This window comes from Ctenopharyngodon idella, unplaced genomic scaffold (genome assembly GCF_019924925.1).
Source record: "Ctenopharyngodon idella isolate HZGC_01 unplaced genomic scaffold, HZGC01 HZGC01CH26, whole genome shotgun sequence".
Taxonomy (NCBI): Eukaryota; Metazoa; Chordata; class Actinopteri; order Cypriniformes; family Xenocyprididae; genus Ctenopharyngodon; species Ctenopharyngodon idella.
The window spans coordinates 115,373-136,369 of record NW_026138717.1 but is presented as its reverse complement, the minus strand read 5'-3'; the positions used below and the strand labels follow the sequence as shown (position 1 = coordinate 136,369).

Below are 20,997 nucleotides of genomic sequence, written 5' to 3'. Positions count from 1 at the left end.
TGCTTCCTCAATAAACAAGCTACAATTAGTACAAAATGCAGCTGCTAGAGTTCTTACCAGGTCAAGAAAATATGATCATATAACACCAATTTTATCATCTCTTCACTGGTTACCTATTAAGTTCCGTATCGATTATAAGGTACTGCTAATGACCTATAGGGTTCTAAATGGTTTAGCTCCTGTGTACTTAACCGATCTTCTATCGCCCTACAATCCTTCACGCTCTTTAAGATCACAAAACTCTGGACTTCTGGTTGTACCTAGGATAGCTAGGTCCTCTAAAGGAGGGAGAGCGTTTTCTTCCTGATAATGTTCGGGGCTCAGACTCACTCACCCAGTTTAAATTTAGATTAAAGACACATCTCTTTAGCCAAGCATTCACATAATGCATCTCATATCAGATCAATTGCACATGACTATCTTTGCTTAATGTTATGAACAGCAGCTATGCTAATTATTCTCCATTTGCTTTTCCGTTTTACCTCGGGGACGGGTGTCCCGAGGTGACTAGAGAGTACATCAGTTTCAGTTTGGATCCAGCCTCTTAAGAAGACCTCAGATGACCAACACTTTTGAAGAGATGGCGCCAACTGCTGCGAGGACTTCAGATGACGCAACATCTGGATCAGCGTGAACATTCCCAAATTTCTATATATCCTAATTATTGTTAATATGTAATTCATTATTTCCAGGAGCTCATTACTTCTACCTTCAATTAAACTGCCAACAGTGATTGTAAATTAAATTGCCTAAATTATTACATTGTTAGCTAACTGCATTCTCTAAATTGTAATGTTGACATCATAGCAACGACAGACGCCCTGGGAGCGCGAGCGCTTGGGAAAGAAGAGTTACGTCCCAAATGACGCACTATACCATGCACTTTATACACTATAGTTGCATCCCAAATGACACACTATGCACTTATACACTATGTACATATGCACTATGTACTCATCCATGTAGTGTATGAATTTTATAAGCTTATTTTGTCATTAATCATCGGAGTCTGATCCCCCCCCTCCTCCTCAGAAATGTAATTAAAGCTGCGACAGTTGAGTGCATGAAGTGTCCAACATTCCACACTTCGTTTTTTCCGTTAATTTAGTGCATCGTTCGGGTATTTAAAGTGCACTTTTTCTTTTTGGAATTTTCTGTGTGAACGCACTACTCACACTACTTAAAAACGTCATAGAATAGTGCATAAGTACGAGAAGTGGGACGCACTGGAGAAAGCGATATGTGAACGGCCCCTCAGACAGCCTCTCCCAACTCAAACATCTCAAACACAGCTCGTTACAGGGGCTTGAGAAACCATGTCTTAACACGTAGAAGTAGACTATATTAAAAGACGAGACAATAAATAATGTCAACATATGAGGAATACTTTTAGCTGTTTTGCTACGAGTAAGCAGTTAGTAGGCAACACTGGATATGTTTAGACATCTTTTGTTTTAATTGGAATGAATTCATTCGATGAATCTGAACATATGTTTACATGAACGCTAAATAAAGTGATCAGGTTAATGTGTGCGTGTTTGTCACAAGCTTCAAATCAGAATTGATTTTTTTTTTTTTTTTTTTTTTTTTTTTTTTTTTTTTTTTTTTTTTTTTTTTGAATCGTAAGGCAAGAGCTGACTTTTTTGTTATTTTTATTTATCCATATAGCTGCCTGTTACCATGCCAGGTTATTTCCAAATATGTGATTAATTTTTTTTTTATTTTAGGTTATTTTTTTTAATCGGTTGGTGCTGTTGGTTAATGTTGTAACTGCAGTTTTGTCTTGTTCTTATCTCGTTCTAGATTTACTTGAATTGATATTGTCACGTAATATTGTTAGATTAAATAACGTAATTTGAATTTGCCATACCTTGACTTTTAGTGAATTGATGCCACTGAGGGACGGTCCATCATTTTTTTTTTCCCTCCCAAATTAAGCCAGTTGAAAAACATGGGATGATGCGAATTATTCTGGCCCACCCACCATCCACTTTCTGCCTCCGCCACTGGTCTGCTCATTATAATGTTATGAATATATACAGGTGCTGGTCATATAATTAGAATATCATCAAAAAGTTCATTTTTTTATTATAAATTATTTTTAAAAATGAAACTTTCATATATTCTAGATTCCCTACATGTAAAGTAAAACATTTAAAAAGTTTTTTTTTTTTTTTTTTTACATTTTGATGATTAGAGCGTACAGCTCATGAAAGTCCAAAATCCAGTATTTCAAAATATTAGAATATTTCCTAAGATCAATCAAAAAATGGATTTGCAAAACAGAAAAGTTCAAGTTCTTTAAAGTATGTTCTTTTGTGCACTCAATACTTGATCGGCAGGACATACTACAGCAAATGACTTGCTCCTAGCACAAATTACAGCATCAGTGAAGTGTGGCCTGGAAGTGATCAGCCTGTGGCACTGCTGAGGCACTATTGAGCCTTCAGATCATCTGTATATTGTTGGATCGACTGTTTCTCATCTCTCTCTTGAAAATATCCCATAGATTCAGGTCAGGCATATTGGCTGGCCAATAAAGCACAGTAATATCATGGTCAGCAAACCACTTGGAAGTGGTTTTTGCACTGTGGGCAGGTGCTAAAGTCCTGCAGGAAAAGGAAATCAGCATCTCCATAAAGCTTGTCAGCAGATGGAAGCATAAAGTGCTCCAAAATCTCCTGGAAGATGGCTGCATTGACTTTGCACTTGATAAAACACAATGGACCAACACCAGCAGACGTCACGGCCCCCCCAAAATCATTATTGACTTCAAAAACTTCACACTAGACTTCAAGCAGCTTGGATTCTGTGCCTCTCCAGTCTTCCTTCAGACTCTGGGACCATGATTTCAACATGAAATGCAAAATTTACTTTTATCTGAAAAGAGGACTTTCGACCACTGTTCACTGTCCAGTTCTTTTTCTCCTTAGCCCAGGTAAGATGCTTCTGACGTTGTCTCTGGTTCAGAAGTGGCTTGGTAGTCCTTTTCCTGAAGATGTCTGAGTGTGGTAACTCTTGATGCGCTGACTCCGGCTTCATTCTACTCATTGTGAAGCTCTCCCAAGTGTTTGAATCGGCTTTACTTGACAGTATTCTCAAGCTTGCGGTCATCCCTGTTGCTTGTGCACCTTTGCCTACCCAATTTCTTCCTTCCAGTCAACTTTGCATTTAATATGCTTTGATACATCACTCTGTAAACAGCCACCCCATTCAGTAATGACCTTCTGTGACTTACTCTCTTTGTGGAGGGTGTCAATGATTGTCTCCTGGACCATTGCCAAGTCAGCAGTCTTCCCCATTAGTGTGGTTTCAAAGAACAAAAGATACCCGGAATTTATACTCTAGGGATGGTCATTTAATGAAACTCAAATGTAAATATTCTAATATTTTGAGATACTGGATTTTGGACTTTCATTAGCTGTACGCTCTAATCAACAAATTTACAAAAAAAAAAACTTTTGAAATGTTTTACTTTACATGTAGGGAATCTAGAATATATGAAAGTTTCATTTTTAAAAATAATTTACAATAAAAAAATGAACTTTTTGATGATATTCTAATTATATGACCAGCACCTGTATGACAGTCCCAATCATAGTTATTAACAGGGGCAGATTGGGGCAAAAAAGTGGCCCTGGACTCTCCAGCACAAAGCGGCCCATCACACGGTCCACAACACACCTCACCATAAAACCCACCAATGTTTTTTACACCACTTAATAACATAAAATATAAATGCTATTTGTACAGAAATATAAATGCTATTTTTTTTATTATTATTATTGAAATACTTATTAACATTAATGAATGACTGGCATACTTCTTTACGTTATAATTTGTCTTTCCTGGTGCACATGGCAAATAGTGAATAATTAAAAAAAAAATGTCAAATCTCTTTTCCATACAGGAAGTTTAATATCACTAAAGTTCAGTACCTGCCATTAAACCATCCATAACAATGCTCTGGTTTGGTCTTAGAATGTAGTGCAGAATGTTTTATGGTGCCTTTCTAGTGTTTGTCCTTTCAGGGGCTTCGGTCATTTTATGGAATACAGGTCCAGTTGTGGAAAAAAGTGTAAAAATTCTTATGTTTATGAAAAAATACATCATATTAGAATGATTTCTGAAGGATCACATGACTGAAGACTGGAGTAATGATGAGGAAAACTCAGCTTTGATCACAGGAATAAATTATATTTTACAATAAATTCACATAGAAAACATCTATTTGAAATTTTATAAATATTTTATATTTTTTTAATTGTATTTTTGATCAAATAAATTCAGCCTTCCTCTTTCAAAAACATTAAGTCTTAATTCAAACTTTTGATCTCCAGTGTGTAAAATAATGCATGTGAACTAATTAGCAAATTAGCCTATATTTTTATTTTAGATACTTTCCTAACACGGGACATAGGCTACTTGAATATGAAATAGGCTATTACCATGTTTTAGTGTAAATTTGAGAATGATATTTTGAGTTTTATGAATAATTTTCAGATGATTGTGAAATTAGAAATCCTGACAACAGACAGGCTACACAAACATTCACTCTTATCTGACATGCTGAAAACTATAGGCTACGTTAATGTTTCTTTGTTCATTGTGTGAGAATAACATGGCATTAAAATATGAAGTTCAAAAAGGCCAGAAGTAGTTGCATCTCTGGAATGAATGTACTTTGTTTTATCGTAAACAGTCTGTAAATATTGCTGTATGTTATTGTCTCGTCATGTTCAGCTGCTTATCTTACCTCGGCTCGCATTCTTCAAGCATTAAAAAGTGCCGCGCTGCTCGGTTTCTGTGGACAGTAAATCCCGCCTCCTTCGATTTGATTGGATATCGCAGACATTTTGACATTGACGAGCATTTTTAGACACTAAACTAGGGATGGGCGATACCGCTTATTTTGTTTTCGATACGATACTTTCAAGGCCAAAATCGCCGATACCGATACGATACCTCTCATCTGAATTTAAGTTATTAAATTATTGAATTACTAAGAGCAAAATGGGTCATGGTACCTACTTCCTATTATATTTGAAAGGTAATTTAACATTCAAATTGCCTTAATTGCAATTTATTAGATTATATTTTTGTTTACACATGGTTAAAATGTTTATTTGTAGTGGTAACCATGGAAATCTACAAATACTATAGGCTCAGCTGAACTATGGTCACTGTAGTAATGGTTCAGTTTCATAAGGGACTGCCATTGACAGACTGTTGCACCCATAATCCTGTTCCTGTTTGTGGACTTCAGTTCGGCTTTCAACACCATAATCCCGGATACCCTCCTGAATAAACTAACCCAGCTCTCTGTACCCACCTCCATCTGTCAGTGGATCACCAGCTTCCTGACAGACAGGCAGCAGTTAGTGAGGCTGGGAAAACTCTCATCCAGCACCCACTCCATCAGCACCGGCGCCCCTCAGGGCTGTGTCCTCTCCCCACTGCTCTTCTCCCTGTACACCAATGACTGCACCTCTAAAGACCCCTCTGTCAAGCTCCTGAAGTTCACAGACGACACCACATTTAAAGGTGTGTTTGATTATGATTTGACTTTTTTAACTTTAGTTAGTGTGTAATGTTGCTGTTTGATCATAAACAACATCTGCAAAGTTACGACACTCAAAGTTCAGTGCAAAGGGAGATATTTTCTTTTACAGAAATCGCTGTACAACAAACTACAACAAATGGCTGGTAGGAACTACAACAAGCTTCTTCCTGGGTTAGTGACCTCACTAATTTACATAAATCCCGCCCCCGAGAACACACAACAAAGGGGGCGGGGCCATGTTGGGCTGCTTTAGAGAAGAGGAAGAGTTGTTGTAGTAGAGTGTTGTTGACATGCCGTCATTTTATGCCGGACTGCTTCACAAACGAGGGTCAATTCAACACAAAAGATTAACATGACGACACATGCTAGTGGATGAGTTGAATCACAGCAACTACATAAATTTATCCGCTAACCATTCAGAAACGTCTAAAAGTTGTAACTGGACAGTAAATCCTGCCTCCTTCGATTTGATTGGATATCGCAAACATTTTGACATTGATGAGCGTTTTTAGACACTAAACGAATTAGTTTTGCCTCAAGTGGCCACGCGAGCAATTCGTCTGGGCTGATGGAAGGAAACCAGGAAAACTCCCGGTACTCCCGATGGCCAGTCCGCCCCTGCTTACAGGATAAACAAATAGGCCTAGGCTATGCATTTATTTATATTATGAAAAGAAAGTTGATCAAAGACTGCGTCACTTTTCAGTTTTCATCTTGAACAGTTGCGGATCATGAGTGAACGTGATCATCCTTTCCTCTTTACTACTGTACAGAACAAAATAAACATGAATGAAAATCAGAAAATATGTTGGAAGATACAGTAGCTTACCGGAATCTGTATCACGTCTTAATCAGTTCAATCAGTGTTGCAGACAATTACGTAACATTATACCTCAGAAAAGCCATTCGTTGACCATAAACTTAATAGTCAGCAAGAAAAATAACTCGAGGGGAGCATTTTGCTAAATATATGCAATGTATTACATAATTTCTTTTTTTACTGTTCTTTAATATTTAATGTATGTTTGAATGAATCCATAAAGTTCATGACAGCCACCATTTAAAACGCATCGAACTGGATATAATTATTGTAAGTATTATAACTTTATTATTATAAAATGTACTTAAACTGGGTGCTCGCCTGTGTGTTATCAAACGCATGTTTCCATTAATTCTGGACTCTGAACTCGCGCTCTGCTGCCACACTGGAGCGCACTCGCCACCAACTGGACAGGGGTGGGAATTACAGTTACATCAGCCTCAGTGTCATCTGTCAGAATGACGGACGGCCTTCAGAAAAGTATTGGTAATGTGACCTCTGGTCCCGCCAAAGATTAATGTTCATTTAATGTAACGATATCTGCCATTCTGCAGTAGCCGGCTGCTTTAAAATGTGTAAGCGCTCTGTGAAGAGTGTTGCTATTTACAACATATTTCTGCAGCGCTGAGCTTTGTAGCTAATCACAGACATTTGTGTTGAGCACGTGAACACAGTGGCCAATCAGAATCGTTAGTCCGTATGCGCTCAACACCACTTAAATTGGCTGAGTTTTTGCTTAGCCCGAGTGCTGCACATTGAATCCTTTCATTATAACCAACAAAGTATAAGGTAGCACTTTACAATAAGGTTCATTAGTTAACATTTAACTACATTAGTTAACATGAACTAATAATGAACTGCACTTATACAGCATTTATTAATCTTTGTTAAAGGCACAGTATGTTTTTTTCACTCTTCAAAACTATATCAAATGTGTAGATCGATGATGCAGTGAATGAGTGGAATCATGAACTTGTCGTCATTCTGATGGATCTAATCATGTTTATGGGGAAATAATGTTTATGAATGAGTGAATGCATTCATGTTTTTAACATGACTGTGGTATGAAGCGGGGCGTGGCCGAGAATCGCGGACTAATGAGAGACAGATATCAGTGCCACACGCCAGTCCCAGAGGAATGAGGACATTTCATTCTACCGAACTACTCACAAAGCTGAAATACTGCTCATACAGCTCAGTTTATTTGATGAATTAAAATTGTGAGGTAACTCAGCGCTGTTTCTCTTGATCTCACGTTACACTATCGTACTAAACTGCATTTGAAAGTTGTAATGTTGTTCTATGTATTAGTTTGTTGGTTGTATGAGACTAACAGTAAGCTAGATCTACATTACAATATCATACAGATGATATTCTAACATTTCATCGTGTTGAGCTACATAACATTGATTAGTCTTATGTAGCCTACATTTGCTTACCTTGTCTAATAACGTGCAAGAGCGCCGTCTCTGTCAAGTCAAAGTTTGTCGGAAAGCTCTCGCTATCTCGGAAACGCCACGCCGATATTGATCCTCGTTTTATTTCTCCTTTTGTCCCAAAGTTTGCTTGCCATGGTCCATAATGTTTGAACGAAACAACAACAACATGTTGCTACACGTTACGCAGCTGTCCCATCTGTTGCCATGGTTACTATGCAGCACAAGGAAACCAGCGCTAACTGTGCCTGAGCACGGAACAGCTGCTACTTGTGTGTGTGCTAATGTCATCATTATGACGGCAAACATCTTTATTACTGCTTTGATAGTACACTTATCAATTAATGTAATTCAGGTGTATTTGGGTTTATAACGGGTCTGATTCTCACCTTATTGATGATCAGGAATTGTAGTTTGTGAGTAAAGCTGCAAATTCCTCCATTAAAGGAACACTCCACTTTTTTTGAAAATAGGCTCATTTTCCAACTCCCCTAGAGTTAAACAGTTGAGTTTTACCATTTTCGAATCCATTCAGCCGATCTCCGGGTCTGGCGGTACCACTTTTAGCATAGCTCATTGAATCTGATTAGACCGTTGGCATCTCGCTCAAAAATGACCAAAGAGTTTCGATATTTTTCCTATTTAAAACTTGACTCTTCTGTAGTTACCTCATGTACTAAGACCGACGGAAAATGAAAAGTTGTGATTTTCTAGGCCGATATGGCTAGGAACTATATTCTCATTCCGGCGTAATGATCAAGGAACTTTGCTGCCGTACCATGGCTGCAGCAGACGCAATGATATTACGCAGCGTGTGAGAGGCTCTTTGTTTTATTATCTGTCCTGACAGTGTTCATTCTTTAATTCATGAATAGGATATGTTGATATTTCGTTTCTCTGCATTTATTGTGGATTTACTGTCAGTACTGAACTCACAGTTCACATGGGTACGGTATTTTGTACTGTGGATGACAGTGTTCGTCCACCACCACCGAAGACCATTTTAGACCCAGAAAAAACCCTGTAATGTGAAATAGTTTTAATTTGATGTTTTCAGTTGACAGTGATCAATCAGTGTTAATGGAGTCAAGTTTCTGTGCTGCTTCATTTGGATCATCTCTGAATCCTTTCTCTGCAGTAGAATGTTTTCTTGAGAAAAATATTCTTTTTTTTCTGAAATATAAAGCTACATTACAAATGTCTATACTGTCACTTTTGGTCAATTTAATGCAAAACAAAACAAACAAACAAACAAAAAAACCCACTGATAATAATTGTAAAAAAAAAAAAGGCCACACACGGGTTATATTCACGTGCCTTAGTTCCCCTTGTAATACACTAAAGTTGACTCAAACGCAGCATCCATTCAGCGAGCCAATCAGCGCTCCGGGCAGGACGTGCAGGTCAACGGTCCCGCCCACTGAACAGAGTCATACCGAGCGGGAAAACGGACGGATGCTAGCTGTACTGTAGCGGTTTATATCTTTGCTAAAGTTGTGTGCGTGCCTATAAAGTGAGTAACAGTCTGTTCATACATTGTTTTCTACATTGGTTGTGAACGTTGAACTGCCCCGAGTGTTTATAAGTTAATGTGTGTGAGTGACAAAGATGAACTAGCGTGTAAAGATGTTCGTGTGTATATTTACATACTAGTTTCCTCACATACACCACTGTTGTGTTTAGAAGCCAAATTCTAGGTGCCATTTGTTCATCATATGGTTTATTTAATGAAGCGCCCCCTACCTGTCTTTATGTTAATTAAGTAGGGCAGTGCACCGGATTCAATTACTATGTGCCTACCAATGTTGAAGTTAGGCCCCTCTGGTGTCACAAAGAATTACTTCTCCTTTAGAAAGTTATATATAATAAAATCTATATTCACTTATGAATAACTTGTCTATGAATGAATTCTTGTGAAAGTAACAAAATGTAAAGAATTTAATTAAACAATAAAAAAGGGATGAAAATGATCTCAAATAGACAAATAGTTCAGGATGTGAGTAATTCACACAATCACATCTCTATTAAATCACCATTTAACAATATCACACCAATAATGCAATACTTCAGGTGATAAAATTAATTAATTTGTCTCTGTCACACTCGCTTGAGATGACTGGACAAAATAACTCACTAGGAGTATCAAAAAGTCACTCTAAAAAAAAACATCACAGTTTGTAAGTGCACTGAATAACCATATAAATCGCTAGGAAATACTGTGGGCCCACACACATACACTACACACCCCATTGCAGGCCTGAGACGTTGCTGGAGTACGTGGTGACCTTAGAAACTGCAAACTGGCCTCTTCACTCTCCTGAGCGGGAAAAACAAAACTCACACAAAGGTAACTGAATTCCGTTGTGGAATAACCAGTGACTCTGCTGCACTGTGGAAATTTCCGGGAAATCTTCCTCCTGTGCACGGCTGCGCGCTCTCCGAAGACGGACCACTGACTCCTCTGCACGGTAGTAGGCCTCCGGGAAATCTTCCTGTGCGTAGCTGCACGCTTTCTGAAGACGAACCACAGGCTCCTCACTTGCAGCCAGCGAACTCTCACGTTAACTTTGAACTATGTTGTCCTTGCACAGATCGACAAACCGCCAATAAAGTGCGTGAATATAGTCTGTGTCTGTAGAATAACTTGAAACACTGCCTGTATTAACGATGGGTCCAGCTAACGAATGGCGGAAGTCCGCAATGTTGAGCGAACATACACGGAGAACCCAGTTACCAACAAATAACACAAACTCCAAACTCGTGTGTCTTAATCAAATTAATATACACAAACCAAGGTATTAATACGATGAATAACCTATTAAACAACTCCTTATCTTTACTGCAATCTTTTCGCTTATCTTTCCGATCGGCTGCACTTGTCAATCTCCCCCTCGTCTCTCTCGAAAACAACCACTCATATTCCACAACATGTAAGTGAGGGCGGGACTTCACCTTCATAAACCAATAAAATAAAGAAAGACCTAACTTGTAGGTCAAAACCACGTTTTCGACATGTGTTTAACAATCAAACTTGATATATGATCACGTTCTTAAAGGCATACCTACACACATAATGTTTTAGATAGAGCGGCTCCATCTCTGTCCTCGTGCTGAGAGGTGTCGAATTTCAGCTGCTCAATATTAGTAATTTCTAGCAGCGCATCTTTTCATATAATGGCACATTTGTTTTTCTATTTGATTGTTTAATCACTGTATTTGGTGTATTCTTTGTACAGAAATTGTACTGTTATTATGTTTGTTGTGACCACTGTTATTTGCTATTGTTCTTTGCACTTATATATTTTTCTTATATCTTTGTTTTGTAGAAAACCACACACATACATGCAAACCAGCCAATAAATGTGGTGACAATAAATGGGTTATTCCCGCATACCTGACCATCTCTGATAAAGTCTCTTACCGGACGCTCCGTAGTGGATTTGTTATCAACAGGCAAATTCACATAAACCAAGAAGAGCTACCAGTAGCCATTCAGTTTTACAATAATCATAAATGTTTCTTGAGCATCAAATCATCATATTAGAATGATTTCTGAAGGATCATGTGACACTGAAGACTGGAGTAATGATGCTGAAAATTCAGCTTTGATCACAGGAATAAATTACACTTTTGAATATATTCAAATAGAAAACAGCTATTTTAAACTGTAATAATATTTCACAATATCACTGTCATGTGTTTAGTTATGTTCTGTTTGTCACATGTCCTCCTTTGTTCAGTTTTTCCCGCCATTATTTAGTTCCTATGGTTACCCTCATTTGAGTTCATTTGTCCCAGCTGTGTCTTGTTAATTAAGTCTCATTTGGTCCTTGTTTGCCCTGTATATATTCCCTGTGTTCTCCCTCTGTCTTTGTCGGTTCTCGTTTATGTTAGGCTGTGTGTATTTTGATTTCCTGAGTTTTGTTATTAGAGACATTTCCATTGAAGCTCCTTCGTCTGCATGTTTCACACAACCAACTCCTGACAATTACTGTTTTTGCTGTGTTTGGATCAAATAAATGAAGCCTTGGTGAGCAGAAGAGACTTCTTTTAAAAACATTAAAAAATCTTACTGTTCAAAAACTTTTGACCGGTAGTGTATAACACACTCTCACATGTTTATTTTTTAGTATTTTTGGGAGGAGTAAAATTGACACATGTGGTTTCAACAACCAGATGCATTTAGACTTGTTCAGTTTTGTCTGGAATGCGTCCCAGACCTCCTCCTGAAGTGATTTGAGCGAATGCGTTTCGAAGGGCATTTACACCTGGTCTTTTCACGATCGGATAGCTATCCCATCAGAGAAAACACCTGAAGTGACCAGGTGTACACAGGTTTTACAGAAACACAGTTTGTGCCCTTATCAAATCACACAAGACGATAATTAAGTAAGTCTGTAGTCTGTTGCGCTGCATGTTTCAGAGTGAAGAGCACACTTTGCTCACTCCATCAGCTTGTTTTCCACGTCTCAGTTCACAGGGAATGAATGCAGTGAACTCCATCTCAGCACGTGCCTTGAGTTTAACATTCATTTGGGAACACAACGAGCACCAGTTACGCTCAATTTTCACATTCGCATTATATCCAACATTTTTGTGGACAGTTTATTACAGTATTATTTAGGGATGCACCGATCCGATACTCAGATCAGGTATCGGCTCCGATACTGCCATTTTTGCCGGATCAGGTATCAGCCGGATGGGACCGATCCAAATCCGATATTGTGCGTATACTAATCTGTGTTATTGTTAAGCCCCACAAAAGGCACAAAAACATTAAAAAGCACCAGAAAGTTTCTGTGCACTATATTCCAAGTGTTCTGAAGCCATTCCATAGTTTAATTTGAGGTTCAAATAAATATTTAAGTCGTTAAATTAAAGTTCACGTAAATGCCTCCCTCCGCTGCGGCTGTCAGTCATTCTCCATTCAGCATTCAGACTGCGAGCCGCGTTCGGTTACGACAGTCAACACAATGAAACTCTTTCCAAGATGATTCAATGTTTCTATTATTATACTTCATCTGTACACAACGATACCGGTAATACAATACGCATCAGCATATCTTCACTTTGTGCTTTTAACTTCTCAATGCTGCGCGCTGTGACTCCATGATGCTTCAAGCGCATCATTCTGCACACGGGATGCGCATAAGCGCTTTGTGCCGCTCTGTATGGGAGCCGTTCATATTATAATACTTTTGCGCAATGAAAGATTGTTAATAGCATTTTTTGTTCTGTCCTATATATCATATGTTGCTGCCTCATTTAAAAAAAAAACAAAAAAAAAACAACTCTTTTAATTTTATAGTATATATTTATATATAAATATATTTAGTTTATGTCATGTATGACTCAAACATTCATGAAAAACAAGCCATGAGTCATGGATGAAGGAGTCAGCTGGATTTCTGTTTATTTTGAATGTCTACCGAGCTAGTGAAGCTTGCACTGTTGCACTGATGCACAATTATTTAATAAATAATTCACTACATTTGTGTCTGTTTGTTATTTTGTTTTACAAAGTTAGGAAAGTAATGTTTAAGTCAAGCCTGATGCCTTGCACAAAAGAATGATCCCAGTCTCTTCCACACAGTGAGGCATACAGTTTATTAGGTAATTTCGAATATCGGATCGGTATCGGCCGATACTGAATCCCAGGTATTGGAATCAGTATCGGAAGCGAAAAAGGCGGATCGGAGCATCACTAGTATTATTATTATTTATTTATTACCTGATTTGTAATAAGGTGTTTATAAACCTGTTTTCACTGAAACTGCCGGATTCTGCCAATATAACAGCTTAAGTGAAGACATTAAGACAGAAGTATTGTAACATCCTATTGTAAAATTATATACTCTTTATAAAATATTAATTTTTTGTTTACAGTAATAGTATTTTACCGTCTTAGAGTTAATTCTAATAATGGTGATCTAAAAGTATTATAGTTTTTATTATGTTTATTTATTATTAAACTGCATCATTTGTCAGTATGACAGATACTCTGTGTGTGTGTGTGTGTGTGTGTGTGTGTGCGCGAGTAGACATACATTTGTGTAGTCCTGCTGTTATCCTGAACTCTCCCCCATGATCCACACTAGAAAACACACACAGTGATACAGTTAGTCAGTAAACACACTCTCTCTCTCACTCTCATTCACTCACACAAAACAATTTTAATTGTGGAAAATTGTAAGGCTAAGTACATTACCAACCAAATACAGAACTGTTACGGACACAGCTTGTTCCAATAGGCGATTTATTACAAAAAGAATATAAACATAATTGTGGAAGGAAAATCAGCCAGGAGCAAAACAAAATGCCGCATAAATCCCGCTGCCCAGATATGGCAACAAGGCCTCTTATCCCAAACTCATACACGGTCCACAGGTGCAGGAAATCAGTTCTACCAGAAAGACTCTGGAGTCAAGAGAACGTTTCAATAACATTTATTTAACAGTTAGTATGCAAATTAGTAACATAAAGATGAAATGATAAATGATGGGGGTATGTGACAAGCAGGGCAGAGCAAGAGCTGTGAGGGAACGGCGCGAGGCCGGTGGCGTGATTGTAAAGGAGCGTCACCTGCGCCTTTCTCACGGAGGAGCTGCGGAAGCATAAAGGCAGGAGCGATGACAGTGAAGGACGAGAGAGGACCAGGCCTGGATTTATGTTATGTTTTTATTGTGTTAGTGTATGGCAGTCATCCGTGAGGGACGGCCGCCATTTTACTTTTGTTTTGTATTTGTATTAAAGTGTGTTTGCCGGATCCCGCCTCCTTCTTCCCACATAAATGAACTGCGTTACACACACCTTCAGGGGTCTAGTGGAGTCCATGCCCTGACGGGTCAGGGATGTTTTGGCAGCAAAAGGTGAACCAACTCAATATTAGGAAGGTGGTCATAATGTTATGCCTGATCGGAGTAGTTTCGTATGTGTGTGAGTGTGTATGAGTGTGTGTCCGGCAGCAGTGTCTCTAATAGGGTAGCTTAACTGTTTAAAGAACAGTGACATTACTACCTCATTACTGAGAAACTGAGTATGTACACGTGCCACCTGTTTTCATCAGGTAGCTTCGAATCTTCACGAATCTTGTGTTTCGAATCAGAGGTTCGGAGCGTGAATCAAAAAGTCACATGAACCATTGAAATTTCAAAACACTTATGACATAACAAAGCCTCGTTTACTAAAATCACATGACTTTAACGCTCCAAACCTTTGATTCGAAACACAAGATTTGTGAAGATTCAAAGCTTCATGAAGCAGTGTTTCGAAAACACAAGATATTGTTGAATAAAATCGTTATTTTTTTTTTTTTTTGGCGCACAAAAAGTATTCTTGTCGCTTTATAATATTAAGGTTGAACCACCGCAGTCACATGAACTGATTTACATATGTCTTTAGTAGCTTTCTGGGCATTGAAAGTGTAAATTGTCTTGCTGGCAATACAGGCCTCACTGAGCCATCGGATTTTATCAAAAATATCTTAATTTGTGTTCTGAAGATGAATGAAGGTCCTGCGGGTGTGGAACGACATGAGGGGGAGTAATACATTTTTGGGTGAACTGACCCTTTAATTTTCAATTTCAATGCCCAGAAAGGTAGTAAAGACATATTTAAAACAGTTCATGTGACAACAGTGATTCAACCTTAATGTTATGAAGCGACGAGAATACTTTTTGTGTGCCAAAAAAATAACAACTTTATTCAACAATTTCGTTCATGAGAGCACCACGACGCATGCGTGTGGTGATGAGGCAGGAGCTGGCATTCTGACATAAGACCCGGAAACGCAGGACTGTATTTACAGAGGAAGACGCACGCTCAACATAAAACATTCATAACTATGTCTGCAGATTTCGACACAGAGGATGACTTGCATTGATTTGCACAACCTTACTTATTCGAAAAAAGAATATACAGAGAACGAACTAAAAGAGATGGAAGAGGCTGCAACACAACCACAGCCACAAGCTTCTGAAACACAGAGAGCAATGGAGAGCTGGTGGTGTAGATGTCATCAGTGCCAAGCGATGCCTACTGAACAGGAGAGTGTACTGCATCGATTGTGATATTGTCATGCCACAGCTTGAAAGTTTGGATAATTCATGTAATGAAACGACACGTGTCTCGTATCACCACACACGTGTCGTGGTGCTCTCGTGAACGCGAAATTGTTGAATAAAGTCGTCATTTTGTTTTTTGGCACACAGAAAGTATTCTCATCACTTCATAAATTTAAGGTTGAACCACTGTAGTCACATGGACTGTTTTAAATATGTCTTTACTACCTTTCTGGGCATTGAAAGTGTAAATTAACTTGCTGTCAATGCAGGCCTCACTGACCCATCGGATTTCATCAACAATATCTTAATTTGTGTTCTGAAGATGAACGAAGGTCTTACAGGTGTGGAACGACATGAGGGTGAGTAATTAATGACAGAATTTTCATTTTTTGGTGAACTAACCCTTTAATTCTGTAAAGCCCTTGTACAGCTGTGTTGTGTACAGCCTGGATGAAAGTTACCATTGTGTTAGGAACAAATAAACTTCCTTTGGATGAAGCTGATTGGATCCTGTGTTTTGACCAACACCCCTTGAGGAAAGCTAGATATTGGACATCACTTACTACAGTCACTTTTTCAGGCATACTACATAAATTGTGAAACTATTTTACTGATGAAGTCATGGGACACATTTCTGTGCATGTGTATGTTTGAATGTGTGTGTGTTAGTGTGTGTCTGTACTGCATTTGTGTTCGTTTGTATTGGACATAGAGCAGGAAAAATCATGCTCTAATTTAGTTGAGACCTGCCTGGAACTACTTTAGCTCTGCATTTACTTGACAATATTTGAGCACCTTAGAAAGTTTGTCAAACAATCAGAATCAAGCATTCGACAGCCCTGTAGTATAACTGCAGCTAAACCTCTGTTTATTCTCAGTAAGAACTTTTGTAAATGTATGAAATAAATAAAGTCAACCTCTTCCTGCTCAACATACTTAAGTTTATCCAGTGTGCAGTTTTGATGGTTGAATTTATCAATGAATGAATCTCCTGGGTGATTGTAGCTCAGGTCCAGCTCTTTCAGGTGTGAGGGGTTCAAACTCAGAGCTGAAGACACATAACCACAGCCTTCCTCTGTCACCATACAGCCAGACAGTCTACAAACACACACAGCAACAGTCCACATGACATTAGTTTGACAATCAGATCAGTATCACACACTGACCTGTGCAGTTTGTATGCTGTTATTTTCTGTAGATTTAGTCATAAAAGTAACAAAAGTGTCTGTGGAAATGCACCAAAGTATTCATTCACTTTTCTAAACATTTACAGCAGTGGAGCGTGCGCCATTCACACTAGCAACTTTTGATTACATCCGCTGAACCGGTCATTTTCTATGGCGATCATCATCTGTGTTGAGCTTGTTTAGACAGTGACAAGTCAAGAATCTGAAGAACGAATCAAGCACATCCATATTTGTACGAGTACAAGTACATGAGCTTGGTATCGGGCCTGATCATTTCCATTGACTATTTCCATTACATCGAGAACAAATGTCACATTTGGTGATAATCATTTATTGTGATAGCATTTGTTAATTATTTTAAAACCATTTACCTCAGTATCTCCAGCTGACAGTTTGGACTTTTTAGTCCATCAGAAAGAAGCTTCACTCCTGAATCCTGTAGGTCATTGTTACTCAGGTCCAGCTCTCTCAGGAAGGAGTTTGAGGATTGTAGAACTGATGACAAAATCTCACAACACTGAGCAGTGAGATTACATGTGGAAAATCTGAACAATAAAAACAAAATGTAATTGCATACAGAATCAATCTTAGCAGTGTGTTTTTAAATAATTAACTTAATAGAAAATAAATAAATAAATAAATAAATATAGCATTTAAACTCAAACCTCAGTATCTCTAGCTGACAGTTTGGACTTTTTAGTCCATCAGAAAGAAGCTTCACTCCAGAATCCTGTAGGTCATTGTTACTCAGGTCCAGCTCTCTCAGGAAGGAGTTTGAGGATTGTAGAGCTGATGACAAACTCTTACAGCACTGAGCAGTGAGATTACAGCATTGTAGCCTGTGTAGAGAACAAAACAATCAGTGATATCAATGCTTATTAGGTAGTGTTTATAATCTAGAGCATAGATAACTTGGAAAAACCTTTGACTGTAGCGATGTAAGCAAAGCTAAAACAATTTTCATAAAACATCAAACCTGTATTTTCAGTTTCTTTAATTTATGATACAATTAAGAATAATAAAATGGGTAAAACTCAGATTCAACTTGTCTGATGGTGGAGACACTTTGGCATTTAATATCATCACACACATTGATACATTTACATTTATTAATTTTTCTGAACTGTCTAGGCCAACAAGTCATCCATGTAAAAAGAAGTCCCAATTACAAAAGACCAACAGTGTATATAAATGAATGTAAAGAAGACTCTTACAGTGCTTTTCTTGTGTTTTTGATCACTGGCAGCAGTCTCATCACTGCTTCATCAGATCTTCTGTATTTCTGCAGTTCAAACTTCTCTTGAGTCTCTTCTGACATCAGGAGCACAAACACCAGTCTAGACCACTGAGCAGAGGAGAGATTCTGTGCTGAAAGCTTTCCTGAGCTCAGGTTCTTCTGGATTTCCTCCACAAAGTCATCTTTCATTTCATTTAGACAGTGGAAGAGATTGATGGTCCTCTCCACTGATTCCTCGTTCTCTATTGTCTGTTTGATATAGTCAACAGTGCTTTTCATGTTCTCTGTTTTGAGTTTCAGTCGTGGCACTAATTCCTTCAGGTCACTCTGATTGGACTCCAGAGAGAGACCCAGGAGGAACCGGAGGAAAAGGTCCAAGTGTCCATTCTCGCTTTGTAAAGCCTTGTCGATCGCAGCCTTATGAAGCTTAAACAGTGTCCTTCCGGATAGTTTCCATGTCAGTTTTTCTTTCAGAGATTGAAAAAGTAGCTTTGCTTTCTTATCTTTGCTAATCAAAAACACATAGAGAGCAGCAAGGAATTCCTGGATGCTGAGATGTACGAAGCTGTAAACGTTTCTTGCTGAAACAGCTTTTTCCTCCTGAAAGATCTGAGTGCATAACCCAGAGAACACCGACCCTTCACTGACATCTAGTCCACATTCCTTAAGATCTTCCTTGTAGAAAATCAGGTTTCCTTTCTCCAGCTGTTTGAAGGCCAGTTTCCCAAGCTTTCGAATAATCTGATCAAAAGACCTGGCATTGGCTTTAGGTTCAGGACAACTGTATTTTGTTTTCATCTTTTGCTGCTGAGTAAGTAAGAAGTTTGTGTACATCCCTGTGAGAGTTGTGGGTGTTTTGTCATTGCTCTCTCGAGCCAGTAGAGGCTGAAGAGCAGTGAGAGAGATCCAGCAGAAGACGGGGATGTGGCACATGATGTACAGGCTCCTGGATTTCCTGATGTGACGGATAATGTTTCCAGCAACCTCAGGACTGCTGTTTTTGTTGAAGTATTGCTCTTTCTGCTCATCATTAAATCCTCGCACTTCAGTCACCTGATCAATGTAGTCTCGGGGTATCAGACTGCCTGCTGCTGGTCTGGTTGTGATCCAGATGAGAGCAGAAGGAACCAGTTGTCTCTTGATCAGGCTTGTAACTATCTTACTCACTGTTGTTTCTTTGTGAACATCTGTAAATTCGTCATCCTCTTTAAAGTTCAAAGGGAAGCGACATTCATCCAGCCCATCAAAGATGAACATGATTTTACCGTCACCATCAGGAAGAGAGGCCAGTTCTTTAGGATAACTAAAGTATTTGTGAAGCAGTCCCATTAGACTGCAGTTTTTTGTGTTCAAATTCAGTCTACGGAATGGAAGAGGAAATATTAATGTAATATCCTGATTTTCTGTTCCTTCAGCCCAGTCAAGGATGAATTTATTGACAGAGACTGTTTTTCCTACCCCTGCGATGCCCATCGTCAGCACTCTTCTGTTTCGTTGACCCTTATGGACTTTAAAAATGTTATTGCACTGGATTGGTGTGTCCTTGGCATCAAATTGTTTGAATTCGATCTGTCTCACCTCGTGCTCACTCACTATTCCTCCAGTCTCATTCTCCACCACATATAGATCAGTGTAAATATTGTTCAGGTATTTCTGATGACCCGTCTGAGAATTACCAACCAATATTCGTTCATACTCCTGTTTTAATTTGTTCTTCAGTCTGCGGCTGATCTCATGAAGAGCAGCTGTACTGTCCTCTGCAGTTGAACCTTTGAGAAAGAGGGAAAAATCAGCCAGCAAAAAGTTATCAGTTTTTTAATAAAATAATAAAATCTTAACGTAAATTCTAATCTAGTCCGTAATTCCTATTAAAATAATAACTACCACACATTAGTGGTGGGATCAATGCATCACGATTCTCTGTCCAATGATTCTGGATAGATTCTGAGCTTAAGTTTTTACCCACAGATGCGCGATGATGGTGCGTGTGCTTTATGCGTGAGCGTGAAGCTCAACTTCCATGGGAATGAACTGAATACGCTCCCTCTGCTCCACGAGTCTGCGCCAGTGGACACACACTGTCAGAAGCACCCGTATTCTGCTTGTTTCCATCTCCTCACACACACATACACACACCACTCGAACCTTCATAAAACAATCTTTTTTACAATAAAATGTAAGATAAATAATTAATAAGTAAAAAGTAGATCAAGAATCATTTAGGAATCAGATTGTGGCTCTCAGAATCAGAATCGGATCAGATCGTGATGTGTGTAAAGATTCCCACCCCTACCGCAAATGTGTGTTAAATTTAGTTCTTTTTCATGGCTTACTGCGCTTGAGCGGTTTAAAATCACTTGATTTTAATCCACATGGCTGAAAAATGATAAGCTTTTGTGAGGGCACAGCACTACAATGTCACGTGAGTGTAACCCTGATAGATAACCACAACATCTCTACTGCTTGACAAATTTCTATAGTTTATCGTGTCTGTGGGTATATTTCACACCCCTAACACCTTGGTTTCAATTTAAAAGTCTCTAAAATATTTTCTAATTCCTTCTACAGCATTTAGTGGATTGTCTCCATTAGACAATCATGATCAGCCATTAAGTTATTGAAGCTTTTTGATATATCACACCATTGACAGCTAGCACACAATCGGGACATGAGGCTGTATTTTCAGCATGT

At 38.5% G+C, this 20,997-nt stretch overlaps 1 protein-coding gene and 2 long non-coding RNA genes across 5 annotated transcripts in view; 1 reads left to right on the top strand and 2 right to left on the bottom strand.

The window, feature by feature from the left end:
• Positions 1-20,997, bottom strand: part of LOC127507971 (uncharacterized) — a 123,323-nt gene that overhangs the window by 40,168 nt on the left and 62,158 nt on the right. The window lies entirely within an intron of this gene.
• LOC127507972 (uncharacterized) overlaps positions 1-20,997 on the top strand; it is a 118,412-nt gene that overhangs the window by 41,400 nt on the left and 56,015 nt on the right. The window lies entirely within an intron of this gene.
• The window catches only part of LOC127507970 (NACHT, LRR and PYD domains-containing protein 3-like), a 45,493-nt gene that overhangs the window by 15,372 nt on the left and 9,124 nt on the right, over positions 1-20,997 (bottom strand). For 2 of the 3 annotated variants that reach the window (XR_007928634.1, XM_051885394.1), the window contains 5 exons: positions 18,284-20,075; positions 17,735-17,908; positions 17,441-17,614; positions 16,819-16,980; positions 13,867-13,913 (listed from right to left, as the gene is read on the bottom strand). Coding sequence is in view for 2 of the 3 variants with exons in the window: in XM_051885394.1 (XP_051741354.1) it covers positions 13,867-13,913; positions 16,819-16,980; positions 17,441-17,614; positions 17,735-17,908; positions 18,284-20,075 (2,349 nt within the window). In the remaining variant the exon portion in view is untranslated. Of the gene's footprint in view, positions 1-3,564; positions 5,514-13,866; positions 13,914-16,818; positions 16,981-17,440; positions 17,615-17,734; positions 17,909-18,283; positions 20,076-20,997 lie in introns of those variants that run through there. The other variant, XM_051885395.1, reaches the window with a different exon arrangement.